The sequence below is a fragment of the Thalassophryne amazonica genome, chromosome 22 (assembly GCF_902500255.1).
Source record: "Thalassophryne amazonica chromosome 22, fThaAma1.1, whole genome shotgun sequence".
Classification (NCBI taxonomy): Eukaryota; Metazoa; Chordata; class Actinopteri; order Batrachoidiformes; family Batrachoididae; genus Thalassophryne; species Thalassophryne amazonica.
The window spans coordinates 31,536,073-31,551,840 of record NC_047124.1 but is presented as its reverse complement, the minus strand read 5'-3'; the positions used below and the strand labels follow the sequence as shown (position 1 = coordinate 31,551,840).

Here is a 15,768-nt window from a genome sequence, read left to right as displayed (position 1 = left end):
TCTGCCACCGAACCCAGAAGTACTGGAACCGCCAAGTCCCGAATTCCCAGGTGGCCACTGCCTCCGCTCGTCGGATCCGGTACTGCTGGCGGGAGAGAGCACAAACACACAGGTGTGGATGCGACAGCACCCAGTAAACGGAGAGGGGAGAAGCCGCCTCCACCTCTTGTCACAATAAAGCAGGAAGGTGAGTACTTATCCAAGCAATAGGCTTTCGGTAGTCAGCTGTCCTGGAAAGGTTTAACAAGTTTTATCAGATTATACAGTATATGCTTGCAGAGAAGGTTACCCGATCTCAAGGCGATATCTCGGCACTGAGGTGGAGACGCCGTCCTGCTGATATACCTCCGTGCTGAGTGGAACAGCTGTGTCCAGTGATGGGTGACAGCTGTCACCCTGGCTGCTCCCGTAAGGCGGCAGCGCCCTCTGGTGCCTGGAGCCCGCACTCCAGGCAGGGCGCCCTCTTGTGGTGGTGGGCCAGCAGTACCTCCTCTTCAGCGGCCCACACAACACTTCTGTACATCCAAAAAAGTCTAGAATCATGCTCTTTAAACTCACAGTAAAATTTCATCTCTACTCTACCATATCTCACGGCATTTCGTCATTCAGCATTATGAAATATACAAATAATGAATGTTTATGAGCTTTCACCTCGAGAAATATTCATCCCATTGAAAGAATTTAAAACATTCATCATTTGTATTATATAACGACTAAAATAGATCTTTGTCATTTGATATTTATTAATTTATAACAACAGAAAAGGGACTTACATTTTGGTGTTCCACACCTGCTAAAGTCCAAATTGTGACATGTAGTCCAGTGATGCTGTACACTGACTTCAAACTTCCATGAAAAAAAAACGACTATGTGTAGTTCCTCAGTCCAGCCAAAAATCACTCAGCTTTTCATCTGAACAGCTCTTCATGCATCCATACGGCTTACATCGAAATGTGTGTGTGTGTGTGTGTGTGTGTGTGTGTGTTACAAGAATTAGCACCGCCAGTTAGCTCAGTCAAATCGTTGTCTCGCTTGTGTCATTGCCCCACGTGTGCGCGCTCACACACACGGGTCAGTACTTGTATGCGCGTGTACAAAAAAGACTGAACATCCCCATTGCAGCGAAAAAAAAAAAAAATCACATCAGAAATTAGTCCAGCATTTCATTCTAACTTCCTGCTAACAGCCTCCAGACAGCACAGTGGATTTGTTTTGTGTGCGTACGCACAGAGTGCAGTGGTACCAAACGTATGGAACCAAATTTGCACTCTAAATGGAACCAAACTGCACTCTAAATGCAATGCAACACAAATGGGACGAATAATCCATGTCATGTGACATGCAAAGCTCCAATCAAATGACAAAGATCCACTCAGCTGTTATATAACATCTATTGGTTCGTGATATTGTCACGAAAAGTGCCACATTTTCGGAACCGGAGCATTAATTCATTTGAATTCTATGACGGGAGCACGAAATGAAAAGTGACGCAGGGGGATCTGGGGGGGTTATGGTTAGGGGAAGGGTTAGGTTAGGTTAGGGTTTAAGGGGCAGACATGGGGTCAAATACTTTGCATTGTATTAAATACAAATACTTTGTACTTTTCAAATACAAATACTTTATTTTGAGTATTTCAGATACAAATACTTTCTATGAACTATAAACAACAAATCAACACAAAAACTGATAAACCGGTGACAATTTATTGTGAAAATAGCATGACCAAATACTATTGATAAGTAAAGGATTGAATGTTTTATCACAAATTCACTATTATAATATCACAGGCAATAATCAAACTATCACAATATATATTCTGTTTCCATCAATATTGCATCCTTTTGTATCCACCATATCACAAAACAATAATAAAATGTCATATCTTCTCATCTCAGCATATTGTATTATTGTATCTCAATCACAATAATGTGGAGCTTATATTTTTCTGGTGTGTCTCAACACGGTGTCACAGAGATTCCCAAGTTTGAAAAATATTTGTAAAAGTATTTGGAAATACTTGGGATCGGCGATGTATTTGAAATACAAATACTTTGAATTCAAAATCAGAAAATACAAATACTCTGAAAAATGTATTTTAAGTATTTTCAAATACAAATACTTTTGTATTTGGCCCCATGTCTGTTAAGGGTAGGGCTAGGGTTAGTAATAGTATGATTTAAAAAAAAAAATCAGTGTGAGACTGGGCTGTCTCAACAACATGACATATATGAAATTAAAAAAAACCCTCAAAGCCAGAATGACAGATGCATAAGTAATGGCACCCTTTTAATGTAACACAAGTAAATCATCACTTTTACAGCCAGTTTTCTTGAGACAAGTCAGTGGGATTAATACATAAACATTTCCAAGTCACTGAACATGTCTTGGACTTCAATGGTACAGTATGCTAAATATGTCTGGAGGAGGTCTTCTTATTCAATGACTTTTTGTTACACATGCAGTTTTGGTCTTTTTAAAGGATTGTTGATTTATTACCACAAAAAAAAAAAAAAAATGCTATTATAGTGAACAAGCCAGAAGTGGATTACATGGCTCGCTGACAGTTTACGCTTTTATTTAATAATAATTTTAAAAAAATTCTCAATCTGAATATGGACAGTAACTTTTATAAAGATTGATGTGTGTTGCACTGCCTTATTTTAATTTGCCTGCAGTGAGTATCACCAAGATGGTCTTTTTCTCTGCAGCAGCATCTATTGCTTGTGCCACTTCTGTGGGGGCTCTGTGATGTGTTTATTCCCATCATGCTGTCAGTCACTGTTGCACTTGTCTGTCAGATTAATGTCTGCTTGCGCCTTCTCTTGTTTCCTTTTTCTTTCTCCTCAGTCTTTCTTGTGCATGCTGCATTATGAAGTCCACATCCATCTCATTGTTTTGATGGTACTCTGGCAGCAGGGATGAACTGTTTTTGCGTCATCGTACTGGATTAAAACTAAACTGTTTGTTTCTTTTTTTTTGTTTTTTTGAGCTCCTCTCATCCTACTGTTTTTCTAAAATCACAAAAACAAGCTGCACACAAATGCGACTGCTGAAACTCCCCCTTCAGAACTTAGTGATGAGCTGCCTTCTCCTCTGTTCTGAGTCCTCCTCTCCATCTGTCATCCATGGCCCCCTAATGATTTTAACCAGCTTTATTCTGTCATCCCAGCCCAATTGTAATGAGATATTATCTCTCACACACAGAGGCACGGGCATCGAGTTATTTACAGTCGCACACGTACAGTCAGACACAGCTGAGAGGTGCATGGTATAGGCTTGCAGGCATGTTGGGTTATTCTGTTAAGCTAAAGTGGGCGGATCATGCAGTGCATTAGCTGATCTTGTGCCTCTCATTTGCGTCAACACACACTTGACCCGAGCCCCTTCCCAGCAGGCTCTCCGTCGCTGTCCATTTCCCTTCTGGCTTTCCCTGGAAATGCAAATATGTTCAAGAGCACTATAATCTGACAAATAACAGCCTTGAAATACCCACTAACTCCTGTGTTATTTCCGTAAAAATGTGATAATGACGATGGAGTTTGTAGCGACGGCTGGTTGTAGGAAGAGAAAGGATGAAACTTTGATACTAAGACTGATTCATGTACGTGCAGTAATTGTAATGAGCGTGGTTTTTGAGGTAGTGTTGTTTCAGCCCCGCCGCTTTTTTGAATATTCTGTTTAACCCTCTGTAGTTGGAATAACCACTACATATAAACTCTAGCTATCAGTGGATATTAATCCCTTTTTATGAGCATTTTCTAATAAAAATGACAACTTATGAAATTGTGCCGCTGTTCTTTGTGGCCATTGTGAGTTGCAGGGTGCTACTTTACATAAAGTGGAAGTGGAAGACTCATTTAAATTTAAAATAAATAGATCTTAAACATAAAGGAGCCTTACTGTGGATTTGACTGCAGTCCCAAACATATTTGCATGATTATATTCTAGGAGTAGTGCAGCAGATAACTGAAAAAAAAAAAATCATTCAAATGGTGACACAAGCACAAAATTTCACACAATACACCTTAGACATTACTGTTTTGAAAAGGCAGGGTGTCCACTTGAATGTTCAATGGGCAGCCAGGTAGGGGCCAAAGGAAGAATTACACAGGGGTCAAAATTAAAAAGATGCTCCAATCATATTGAAAGCTATACTACATATTTGTCCGATCACAGAGATTCCAAAAAGGTATAGTTTGAACTATCTGTCACCAAATGTTTATGGGGTAAAAACAGCAAGAATGGTGAGAAAGGTCAATTTCAGTTTGAACAGGGGTCAAAAGTTAAAGTTGCTCTAATTTTGGAAAAAAAAAAATCTATGCAAATTATTGGTTGAGTTAATAGGGTTTTAAAAAGGAATAGTTTACATCATGTGTCATGCTTAGTTATCATGTTACGGGGTAGCATATGTCACATGTCATAGAATCCAATGGATGTCGACATTGGTTAACCTTTACTTTGCAAACCAAGCACTCAACACAGTCAAAATTATTCCATTTATTAATTCTATTAGCTCAACCAATAATTTGCACCACTTGTTACTGAAATTTGAGCAACTTTAACTTTTGACCCCTGTTCAAACTGAAATTGACCTTTCTCACCATTCTTGCTGTTTTTACCCCATAACTCTAGAACATTCAGTCACAGATAGTCCATGCTATAGTTTTCTGGAACCTCTGATCAGACAAATAATGTGGTATAGGCTTCATTATGATTGGAGCATCGGTTAATTTTGACCCCTGTGTAATTCTACCCCTACCTGGCTGCCTATGATATTCAAGTGGACACTCTGCTTTTCAAAAGAATGTCTAAGGGTGTTTGTGCCAATTTAGTGCTTCAATCACCATGTGAAAGAGTTCTCTGTAAATATTCTCTTATCTGCTGCACTAAAGGCAAATTCTTGAAAAAGGAGAAGAATTGCTGCAGGCTAAACAATAGTAGATTTGAGTGTCTTTCTAGCTCCATGTAGGTGTCAGTGTTTAATGGGATTCATATCGTTAAAACCCACTGTTGAAACCTGGTCATTATTTTGTGATGAATGCTGCTAATAAACAAAGATACCGACACCTTTACGGTTGCTCATGTGGCTTGATGGTGTGAAAATCTGTAAGCTGCACCCGCCCAGGATAACCCATGTTGGTTTGTGTATGTAGCGACTCTGTCTCATTGATACAGGTGTCAGCTGTGGATTCGCTGGAAGGACCGCTGTTGCAGGTTGAAGGGCTTGGAGACCTGCGTTTGGAGCTTCATAGCAAGAAACTGAACATGCACCTGGTGCTGATTGATGAGTTGCACCGACACCTCTACATCAAGTCCACAAGTCGCGTGGGACACAAGAACAAGGACAAAAATGCTGTTCGTCTTCCAGGGTAAGTGGCTGTCACGACATAAGTATTTGGACTAGAGCCTGACCTGTAACGTTGGCTGATATGAGTCTTTATATATTGACACATATGTCGCTATCGTCAATTATTTACTCAGTATTGTCGGGATTTCTACCCACTGAGGCCGTGTGTGCTGGCTACATTCAGAACTTGGAAAAAAAACAAAAAATTGTTTGGTAGCCACAGCGTGCACTCATTGCATTAGCATGTCATATGATCATGTCATATGATCACCAAATCTTTGATTCAGTATCATATTTAAAAAGATAAATGCTTTCCACATTGGTTGCAGTCGTAACCATTGGGAAACATTGATAAAACAGTTTATTTCACTGAAAAGGGCTTCTTTCACCCTGTCTTCTGACACACACTCATTCTCTCATCCTCCTGACTCCTGTTGGGGGCCGTGGCTTTGAGTGGATGTGTGTGTGTCATGGTGTAGGGTGTTAACTGTTTAAATTTGAGCTTGTTAGTTTTATTTTGTTTTTGTTTTTACATTCAAAAACTGGTAAATGCATAAAAGAAAATCTTCTAAATACGTAGTATGTTTCAAAGATCAGTTAATTTTTTTACAGGCTTTGATTTGCCAAAGGAGAAAACCAATCAGATATGAGTGAATACCTTCTACTTTGGAGTATATACTAAGAAATAGACCTTTCCGTGTGGTCATTATGGAATTTATATCCGAGAATGCACAGAATATAACAGTGACCATGGGAACAAATGAAGGATTGTCTTCACTGTGGCCCACGGTTCTGGTATGACTGGTTTTAAGGTGCCCTGCTGCTTCAGATTGACCCCCACCAACTCAAAACAATTTTAAAGCCCTACATATCTGTTGGCCTCAAATTTGGACCATGATTTCTTCATTCCCTGACGTTTTCAGCAACTTGGACGTGTTAATCTTATAACTACCACATGGTGACAGGAGCTGTTAGCCACATTGTACAATCTTATAACTACCACAGGGTGACAGGAGCTGTTAGCCACATTGTACTTGATCATACCAAAGCCTGTAATGTATCTACAGCTGACTGAGCAGTTACCATACACCTGATAGTTCCAAGTACAACTCTGACATCTATTTGGGCAGTGCATCTGGAAAATATTCATAGCACTTTTTCTACATTTTGTCATGTTACAGCTTTATTCCAAAATGGAGTAAATAATCCCCCCCCCCCTTTAAAATTCCACTCACAGCACCCCATAATGACACAATTAAAAAAAAGTTGTTTTTTTATTGTTTGTTGTTTTTTGCAAATTTATTTAAAAAGAAATAAAAAATAAACTAAGAAATCACATGTACACAAGTATTTGCATACCAGGAAGTGAGCTGGTAACATCTCAGCAGACCCCTCACATCCTGGACACACTGTTTAAACTCCTCTCTGGTCAGTGTTACAGAGCTCTGTACCTCAAAACAACAACAACACACAGGAAGAGTTTCTTTCCACAGGCTGTCACGGCTGATGAACAATTTAGCCTACTAAACAACTCAGTAATTCATATACCTCATGTACAACTTGGTCTGTTTGTCCTTTCTTCTTTGCATACAATTTTTTATTGCACATTTTATTTGCACATTTTTATTGTGAATTATTTACTGTTTAGCAGAGTTGAAGTGATTTAAATGAAATTGAATTTGATTACATTAAAGGGCATTCATTTTGGATTAGATTAGATTAAATTTATTTTTTTTTTGGATTAGATTAAATGATTAAACTTGATTAAACTTTATTCGCGATATCTATGTGCGTATGTGAATGATGAAATATGTGAAGAAGCTTACACAGATTTTTCATTTTGAAACATTTATTATAAGGTAAACTATATGTACACTGTACAAGAAGTCAGGCATATTACATTTAGTTTTCAGTATCATCAGATACATAACATTGCGACACTTAAACAACTACTTAACATGGAGGCTTCAATTATTATCACCATCACGATCAGTTCTCAACAACAGAAACCTCAGAATATAAATTAGGGAGTTTACTACATAATACATATCACATACAGTCTTCAGTTATCACTAACACAGTCAGAGTGTCTCACTCAACCAGTTCACAACTGACATCTAGTAAGCAAGGGAGTTCTTGATCATAATCACCATCATAATACAGTCTTCAGTCACCACTAATACAGTGTCTCATTCAACCAGTTCAAACCTAAGCATCACTCTCTTCACACAACCTAACCTCCTTCAGTTGCACTTTACAAACATAAGTGCTTGGAAGACAGAGTCACTGAGGCAACACTTCTCAGGCCTGAAGATCTTCCCCGCCACTGAGAAAACCCTCTCCACTGGAGCTGATGTGGCAGGGATGCACAGGTATTGCTGGGCTACCTTGGCCAGGTGTGGATACCTGCCCTTGTTGACCTTCCACTAGGAGAGTGGATCCTTGTCCATGCACAACAGGGGTTCATGCAAGTAGTCGATTACTTCTTGGTGGGCTGGGGGAGACATCAGGGGAGGTGGGCTGGAAATCTTTTGTTGAGTTTGTCATGCATGTTTACATTTGAAGGTGAGTTAAGTGACCTCTTTTGTTCTTTAATAAATGGTGTTTGTATGGCACTTGTGTCATCACCCTGACATTGTGATATTGTTGGAGATAGGAATGGACAAGCTGAGTAGTTTGTTTTTGCTGGGTAAATAGGAGGGAGAGAGGTGCTTTCTTTGTTGCAAGAAGATGGGTGGAAAGATGGTATTGTCCTCAATTGAGATGGGTTTACATGGTAATAAGCGAAGTGTGCATCGCATCTGCGCATGCGTGGGTCAAACGGGGGCATAAATCCCAGCTACCACACTCACACTGCTCCCACTGAATTTCGTATACAGTACCATTAGCGGACTGTAAATGTTAAGGCTTTTACAGGGATTGTTTCAAAGGCTTTATGCCTTAAGCGACACATACAATAATAACAGGGGCGCATTGTGCTGTTTTCAAATGCTTGAACGGAATTTATAGGCTTGAAAGTTGGCTGAAAACACGATTGCAAACCTCCGCCGAGTCCAAACAAAGACGGAAAGAAGAAGAAATGTGGTCGTGAACCTCCGTTCATTCTACACAATTTCGCCACAGAAAAGAAAGTTCCAGACGGACGTAAAAGTCAGACTATAACTGTAAGTTTCTTGCACACATTTATTTTGTCAATATCCTAAAACCATGCCGCTGTTTTCGTGCATCGGCTTATCAATCAATCAACTTTTTTCTTATATAGCGCCAAATCACAACAAACAGTTGCCCCAAGGCGCTCCACATTGCAAGGCAAGGCCATACAATAATTATGAAAAAAAAAAAAAAAAAAAAACAACGGTCAAAAAGACCCCCTATGAGCAAGCACTTGGCCACAGTGGGAGGAAAAACTCCCTTTTAACAGGAAGAAACCTCCAGCAGAACCAGGCTCAGGGAGGGGCAGTCTTCTGCTGAGACTGGTTGGGGCTGAGGGAAAGAACCAGGAAAAAGAGATCGATCACTAATGATTAAATGCAGAGTGATGCATACGGAGCTAAAAGAGAAAGAAACAGTGCATCATGGGAACCCCCCCACAGTCTACGTCTAAAGCAACATAACCAAGGGATGGTCCAGGGTCACCCGATCCAGCCCTAACTATAAGCCTTAGCGAAAAGGAAAGTTTTAAGCCTAATCTTAAAAGTAGAGAGGGTATCTGTCTCCCTGATCTGAATTGGGAGCTGGTTCCACAGGAGAGGAGCCTGAAAGCTGAAGGCTCTGCCTCCCATTCTACTCTTACAAACCCTAGGAACTACAAGTAAGCCCGCAGTCTGAGAGCGAAGCGCTCTAATGGGGTAATATGGTACTACGAGGTCCCTAAGATAAGATGGGACCTGATTATTCAAAACCTTATAAGTAAGAAGAAGAATTTTAAATTCTATTCTAGTATTAACAGGAAGCCAATGAAGGGAGGCCAACACGGGTGAGATATGCTCTCTCCTGCTAGTCCCCGTCAGTACTCTAGCTGCAGCATTCTGAACCAACTGAAGGCTTTTTAGGGAACTTTTAGGACAACCTGATAATAATGAATTACAATAGTCCAGCCTAGAGGAAATAAATGCATGAATTAGTTTTTCAGCATCACTCTGAGACAAGACCTTTCTGATTTTAGAGATATTGCGTAAATGCAAAAAGGCAGTCCTACATATTTGTTTAATATGCGCTTTGAATGACATATCCTGATCAAAAATAACTCCAAGATTTCTCACAGTATTACTAGAGATCAGGGTAATGCCATCCAGAGTAACGATCTGGTTAGACACCATGCTTCTAAGATTTGTGGGGCCAAGTACAATAACTTCAGTTTATCTGAGTTTAAAAGCAGGAAATTAGAGGTCATCCATGTCTTTATGTCTGTAAGACAATCCTGCAGTTTAGCTAATTGGTGTGTATCCTCTGGCTTCATGGATAGATAAAGCTGGGTATCATCTGCGTAACAATGAAAATTTAAGCAATACCGTCTAATAATACTGCCCAAGGGAAGCATGTATAAAGTGAATAAAATTGGTCCTAGCACAGAACCTTGTGGAACTCCATAATTAACTTTAGTCTGTGAAGAAGATTCCCCATTTACATGAACAAACTGTAATCTATTAGACAAATATGATTCAAACCACCGCAGCGCAATGCCTTTAATACCTATGACATGCTCTAATCTCTGTAATAAAATTTTATGGTCAACAGTATCAAAAGCAGCACTGAGGTCCAACAAAGCAGCACTGAGGTCCAACGACTGTAATGTCGCGCCATGAATGACGTGGCGCGTAATATTATAAAATTGACATGTTCTATAAACAAACTGCATGCATGCATGCACATATCATTGTATGTCTGTCAACTTTTCAAAACAAACGTGACACCAAAGAGGTTATAAGTGAGACTCACTGTCATTGTCGTCATTATGAAGCCGGCGTAGTCGCGATTTTTCATCCCTGCTTAGCAAATATTCTGCATTATCCACAGTTTCAGTCTCTGGACTTCGTCTAACCATCCGTTAGTTGCCTTCAAGGGGTCAGAAATTTGTTTTTCTCCAACTATCAACAAGCACGGGTCATTTTCGACAGCAGCGCACTCTTCCTCCTTTGTCGGCACTAACGGTACTTTCTGTACAGATGCAGCACACGCAAGCACAACCAGCTCTTCTTTCCATTTCTGTCCACTGCCGTACGTAGTCCTGGTTGTAACAGGCATTCCGCTGAGCTTACAAAAACGCTTTAAATCGTCAACTTTCCAGCGGTTGAAATGATCCAAATCACAGCACTCCTCGCTGCTTTCCACCGCCATAGCTTGTGGGTTGGTAGCTTAAAACTTTAGCCTGCCCATAATGCACCGTGCGGCCTGAGATGCGCACTTCGCTTATTGTGCTATCACCCTGTTTTGAGACACCTGCAAGGGTTGGCTTTGTTGTGTGAAGGGACTGAGATGTGACAAGTTTGCTTGAATTGAGCTGACAACATACCAACTTGTATACAGAAGGCACTTTTGTAACACTGTAATTTTAATCAAATTTTATTCCAAAAATTTGGATTAAATGGAAAAATTTTGGATAAGATTAGATTAAATCTTACGAAAAAAACAGATTAAATAATCTAATCATCATCTAATCGAAATTTTGGATTACGATTAAATTGTCTTCAACTCCAGTGTTTAGTGTATGTTTATACATGCTTGTACAGAAAGAGTACAGTTCAAACCGGAGTCAAATTCCTTGTATTTTTCTAGATACTTGCAGAATAAAGGGTATTCTGATGACTCTTTGCTCAGTACTCTGACGCACCTTTGGGAGCAATTGCAGCGTCAACTCTTCTTGAATTTGATGCCACAAGCTTGGTGCAACTATCGTTGGGTAGTTTTACAGGGGCATGCAACCAAAATGGCGGGGGGGTGGGGTGCCACTGTCCAAATACTTATGGACTTGACTGTGTAGGCTGTTGGCAACCCAAGCCAGTTACTGACAAAACCAATTAAATTGTGTGTTCATTGTTACTGTATGTTACGTTTGTACTGTCTTGCTAAGAAGTTCCAAAGAGACAACAGACGCCTCATACTACTTTAATCTCACAAACGCAACAAATGCCTTCATCTGGAATCTGGAAGCATCTGCTCTTAGATATGATCAGTGCTGTAACCACATGGGGTGCCATTGATATTTTTTTTAATTCTGGTGTGGTTTTCAGGACACAGTTTTTACAAACCAGGAGATGTGACAGCTAGCAAATTACCAGCAAAACATAAATAAAATGGCACCCACATTTTGTGTGCGACAGTATTCATCTTTAAAGTGATAATGTAGGTTTTGCCAGCACTAAGAGAATAATTTGTGTTGCTACCATGACTCGACGGCAGCGACCCCTTTAGTTTGATGATGTGGGGGTATTACTTATTAGGAATAATGCGGCAAAGCAGCTTTAAATGGCTCTGTGATTGTTGCTGCTGTGCTCAGTGTAAGCGTTCTCTGTACTTTTTCCACATGTACGTGTGGGCAGTAATTGCTGGCGGTTGGCTGGTGAGGTACAGTGATTTATTACAGAGGATCAGCAAGTGACAGGTCCTGGCCTTCCAGTATTGGGCTGCCTCTTAGAGCAAGCCAGCCTCCATACAGTCCAGTCACTTAGCAGGCACACTGTGTTTATACCACCCAACTTAAAGGGCCTGAATTGCTTCCACCTCCGACATCAGACTTGATAAATGGCTCATTGGAAAGCAGAGCCAATCCCACCCAGAAATTTGAGGCGCTTTGTTATAACAGAGGGTTGTTTTTGTTGGACAATTGCTGGGTATATTGGTCCCTTTACATACACAGTTTAAATTTATGCAGAAATGCCTGTGATTCCATTATTTTTATTTTGTTTAATTTCTGTAATAATCAACAATTTTGAATCCACATTATCTTAGTAAGCAGTATTTTTACCTCAGCAAATTGAATGGGGGTTGTAACAAGAGCACGTATTTGCAGTCCTTGTCGCCAGTGTATCATTTTGCTCTGATTTATTTATCACTGGTAGTAGCCGCCTTACCCATCACTGCAAACTCTATGCCAAGGCTGGCATGTCCTCTTTGGAAGCAATGCGGCTCACACACTGGATGACTTTGGTATATAAGGCACTTGGTGGGCTGGTTCCGACTTATTTTTCCACTTTTTGCAGAGAACTGCTTTACGCTGCCTTACGCTCGATTGACACTTTGTGTTTTTCTGTTCCCTGTGTTCATACGGAAAAGGGAAAGAAAGCTTTTAGTTTTGCCTCCCCCTTTTCTTGGCATGCCCTCCAAACGGAATTGAAGCTGCCTGGGCTGGTTTCACGGACAGCTATCCAATTACTACAGTGGGGAAAATAAGTATTTGACCCCCTGTCAGTTTTGCAGGTTTTTGCCATCTACAAAGAATGGAGAGGTCTGTAATTTTTTATCATAGGTACACTTCAACTGTGAGAGACAGAATCTAAAAAAAATCCAGTAAATCACATTGTATGATTTTTAAATAATTAATTTGCATTTTATTACATAAAATAAGTATTTGACCCCTGAGAAAAACAGATCTTAACAATTGGTACAGAAACATTTGTCTGCCATTACAGAGGTCAGATGTTTCCTGTAGTTCTTGACCAAGTTTTCACACACTGCAGCAGGGATTTTGGTTCACTCATCCATACAGATCTTCTCCAAATCTTTCAGGTTTGGAGTTTCAGCTCCCTCCAAAGATTTTCTATTGAGTTCAGGTCTGGAGACTGGCCAGGCCACTCCAGGACCTTGAAATGCTTCTTACAGAGCCCCTCATTAGTTGCCTTGGCTGTGTGTTTGGGGTCATTGTCATGCTTGAAAACCCAGCCATGACCCATCTTCAGTGCTCTTGCTGAGGGAAGGAGGTTGTTTGCCAGAATCTCACAATACGATGCAGTCGTCCTGTCCCCTTTGCAGAAGAGCACCACCAAAGTATGATGTTTCCACCCCCATGCTTCACGGTTGGGGTGGTTTTCTTGGGGTTGTTCTCATCCTCTATACATGGTAAGTGGAGTTGATTCCAAAAAGCTCTATTTTGGTCTCATCTGTTCACATGACCTTCTCCCATGCCTCCTCTGGATCATCCAGATGGTCACTGATGAACTTCAAATGGGCCTGGACATGTGCTGGCTTGAGCAGGGGGACCTTGCTGCCCTGCAGGATTTTAAACCATGACAGCATCATATGTTACTAATGTAATCTTTGTGACTGTGGTCCCAGCTGTCTTCAGGTCATTGACCAGGTCCTCCTGTGTAGTTCTGAGCTTTCTCAGAATCATCAAATCAATCAATCAATCAAAGTGAGATCTTGCATGGAATCCCAGACTGAGGGAGATTGACAGTCTTCTTGTGTTTCTTCCACTTTCTAATAAATAATCATAACAGCTGTTGTCTTCTACCAAGCTGCTTGCCTGTTGTCCTGTAGTCCATCCCAGCCTTGTGCTTGTCTATAGTTTTGTCCCTGGTGTCCTTAGACAGCTCTTTGGTCTTGGCTATGGTGGACAGGTTGGAGTGTGATTGATTGTGTGAACAGGTGTCTTTTATACAGGTAACAAGTTCAAACAGGTGCAATTAATACAGGTAAAGAGTGTAGAATAAGAGGGCTTCTTAAAGAAAAATTAACAGGTCTGTGTGAGCCAGAATTCTTGCTGGTTGGTAGGGGGTCAAATACTTATTTTATGCAATAAAATGCAAGTTAATTATTTAAAAATCATACAAAATGATTTTCTGGATTTTTTTTTTTTTTTTTAGATTCTGTCTCTCACAGTAGAAATGTACCTACGATAAAAATTACAGACCTCTGCATTCTTTGTAGGTGGGGAAATCGGCAAAACTGACAGGGGGTCAAATACTTATTTTCCCCACTGTATTAGAAAACTGACAATGGAAATGTTTTGGACTATGTGCCTGTTTTAAAACCCTGTCTGACCATGCGTTTACTGTTTTAGTTCGCATTGTTATTTAAAATAATTGTCCATTGGTTAGCTGGTTGTGTTGTATTTTAAGGTGGATGTGTTGTTTTTATTATTGCTTTGCCTGTTGGTGTGTGCTGTTGCCTTCTTGGCCAAATTCCCCCTGCGAAAGAGATCTTGATCGCTTATCTGGTTAAATGAAAAATGAAAAAAGAGGATTGTTAGTTTTAATAGTTGACTCATGTTTTTTCCAGGTATCTCTCAAAACAGTCTTTAAAAAAAGGGCTTGGCATTCCTTCAGCAGTTGGTAGAAGTGATAAACATTGGGTCTGTTTAAATTATGTTCTATCATAAAGAGCTGTAACCTCCAAACTGGAGGAGCGGCTCCAGCAGATTACAGGCACGTCGGCGCTCTCTGACCAGAAGAGTGCAGCTAAGATACTGCACAGAACCCTGAAACTACCAGGCCTTTGGTAGACGACCCAAGTTTACACATCCATACACAAAATTGACCACCATAGGGAGGCTGCAGTGGTCCCCTGTTTGCATCACGACAAATAAGGACCTATTTTACTGACTGCAGATGTGACAGAGTGTAGGAGGGCAGAAGGCCGTGCTGTTAAGTAGGCACAGGCACTCTGTTGGTGGGCAGCTGAATGGAATGAAATGTCCTGGGACCCACACTGGTTAGCCATAGACAAACTCTGCCAATGAGGACTGGAGGTCCTCCTTATGGGCAGTTGGTAGGCCCAGCATGACTTACAGGAGTCTGCCCACCCAACTGCCATCTATTCGGCTGGCCTGCAGAGAGGCCTTCATAGAGCGATGAAAGCGCTCACACAGTCCATTAGCCTGGGGGTGATATGCGATGGAGCTTCACACCCAGGCTGTCTGCAACAGTATTCCAGAGCTCAGTCATAAACTGCAAGCCCCTGTCAGAAGAGAGAACAGGTGGAGTGCCAAATCGGGCGACCCAGGTTCTGATGAATGCTTGGGCCATCCGAGCAGTTGTTGCGGCCGTCAACATATCAGGCTCTGGCTACCACGTGGTCCTATACACCATGGTGAGGACGTATGTGAAATCCATGGTGGAGGGTAGGGGGACCATGAGGGTGACATTAACATGGTGAAATCTCTGCTCATGCATGGGGAAGTGTGCCTGCAGAGCTTTGGATTGGTGGTACATCTTGGAACGCTGACACTCTGCAGAAGAGTCCGCCCAGTCCCACATGTGCTTCTTGAGCCCGTGCCAGACAAACATGGGTGCCACCAACTTTTGTGTTGGTTTCCTACCTGGATAGGCTGTGCACAGCATTAAAAACATGTTGCTCTTGTTGGCGTGTTGAATAATGCTAAGGCGTTCCATGTTGTTGAATCCAGCTCTGGCAATGACGAGCTTGGCGGGGTTGAGACGCTTTGCCTGGGAGTAGACAGGTGGGCCCGTGGTGGCAACATGGT

The 15,768-nt window shown here is 41.1% G+C and overlaps 1 protein-coding gene across 1 annotated transcript in view; it reads left to right on the top strand.

The window, feature by feature from the left end:
- The window catches only part of exoc4 (exocyst complex component 4), a 318,954-nt gene that overhangs the window by 11,232 nt on the left and 291,954 nt on the right, over positions 1 to 15,768 (top strand). The window contains 1 exon segment of the mRNA XM_034163907.1: positions 5,177 to 5,370. Coding sequence (XP_034019798.1) covers positions 5,177 to 5,370 — 194 coding nt within the window.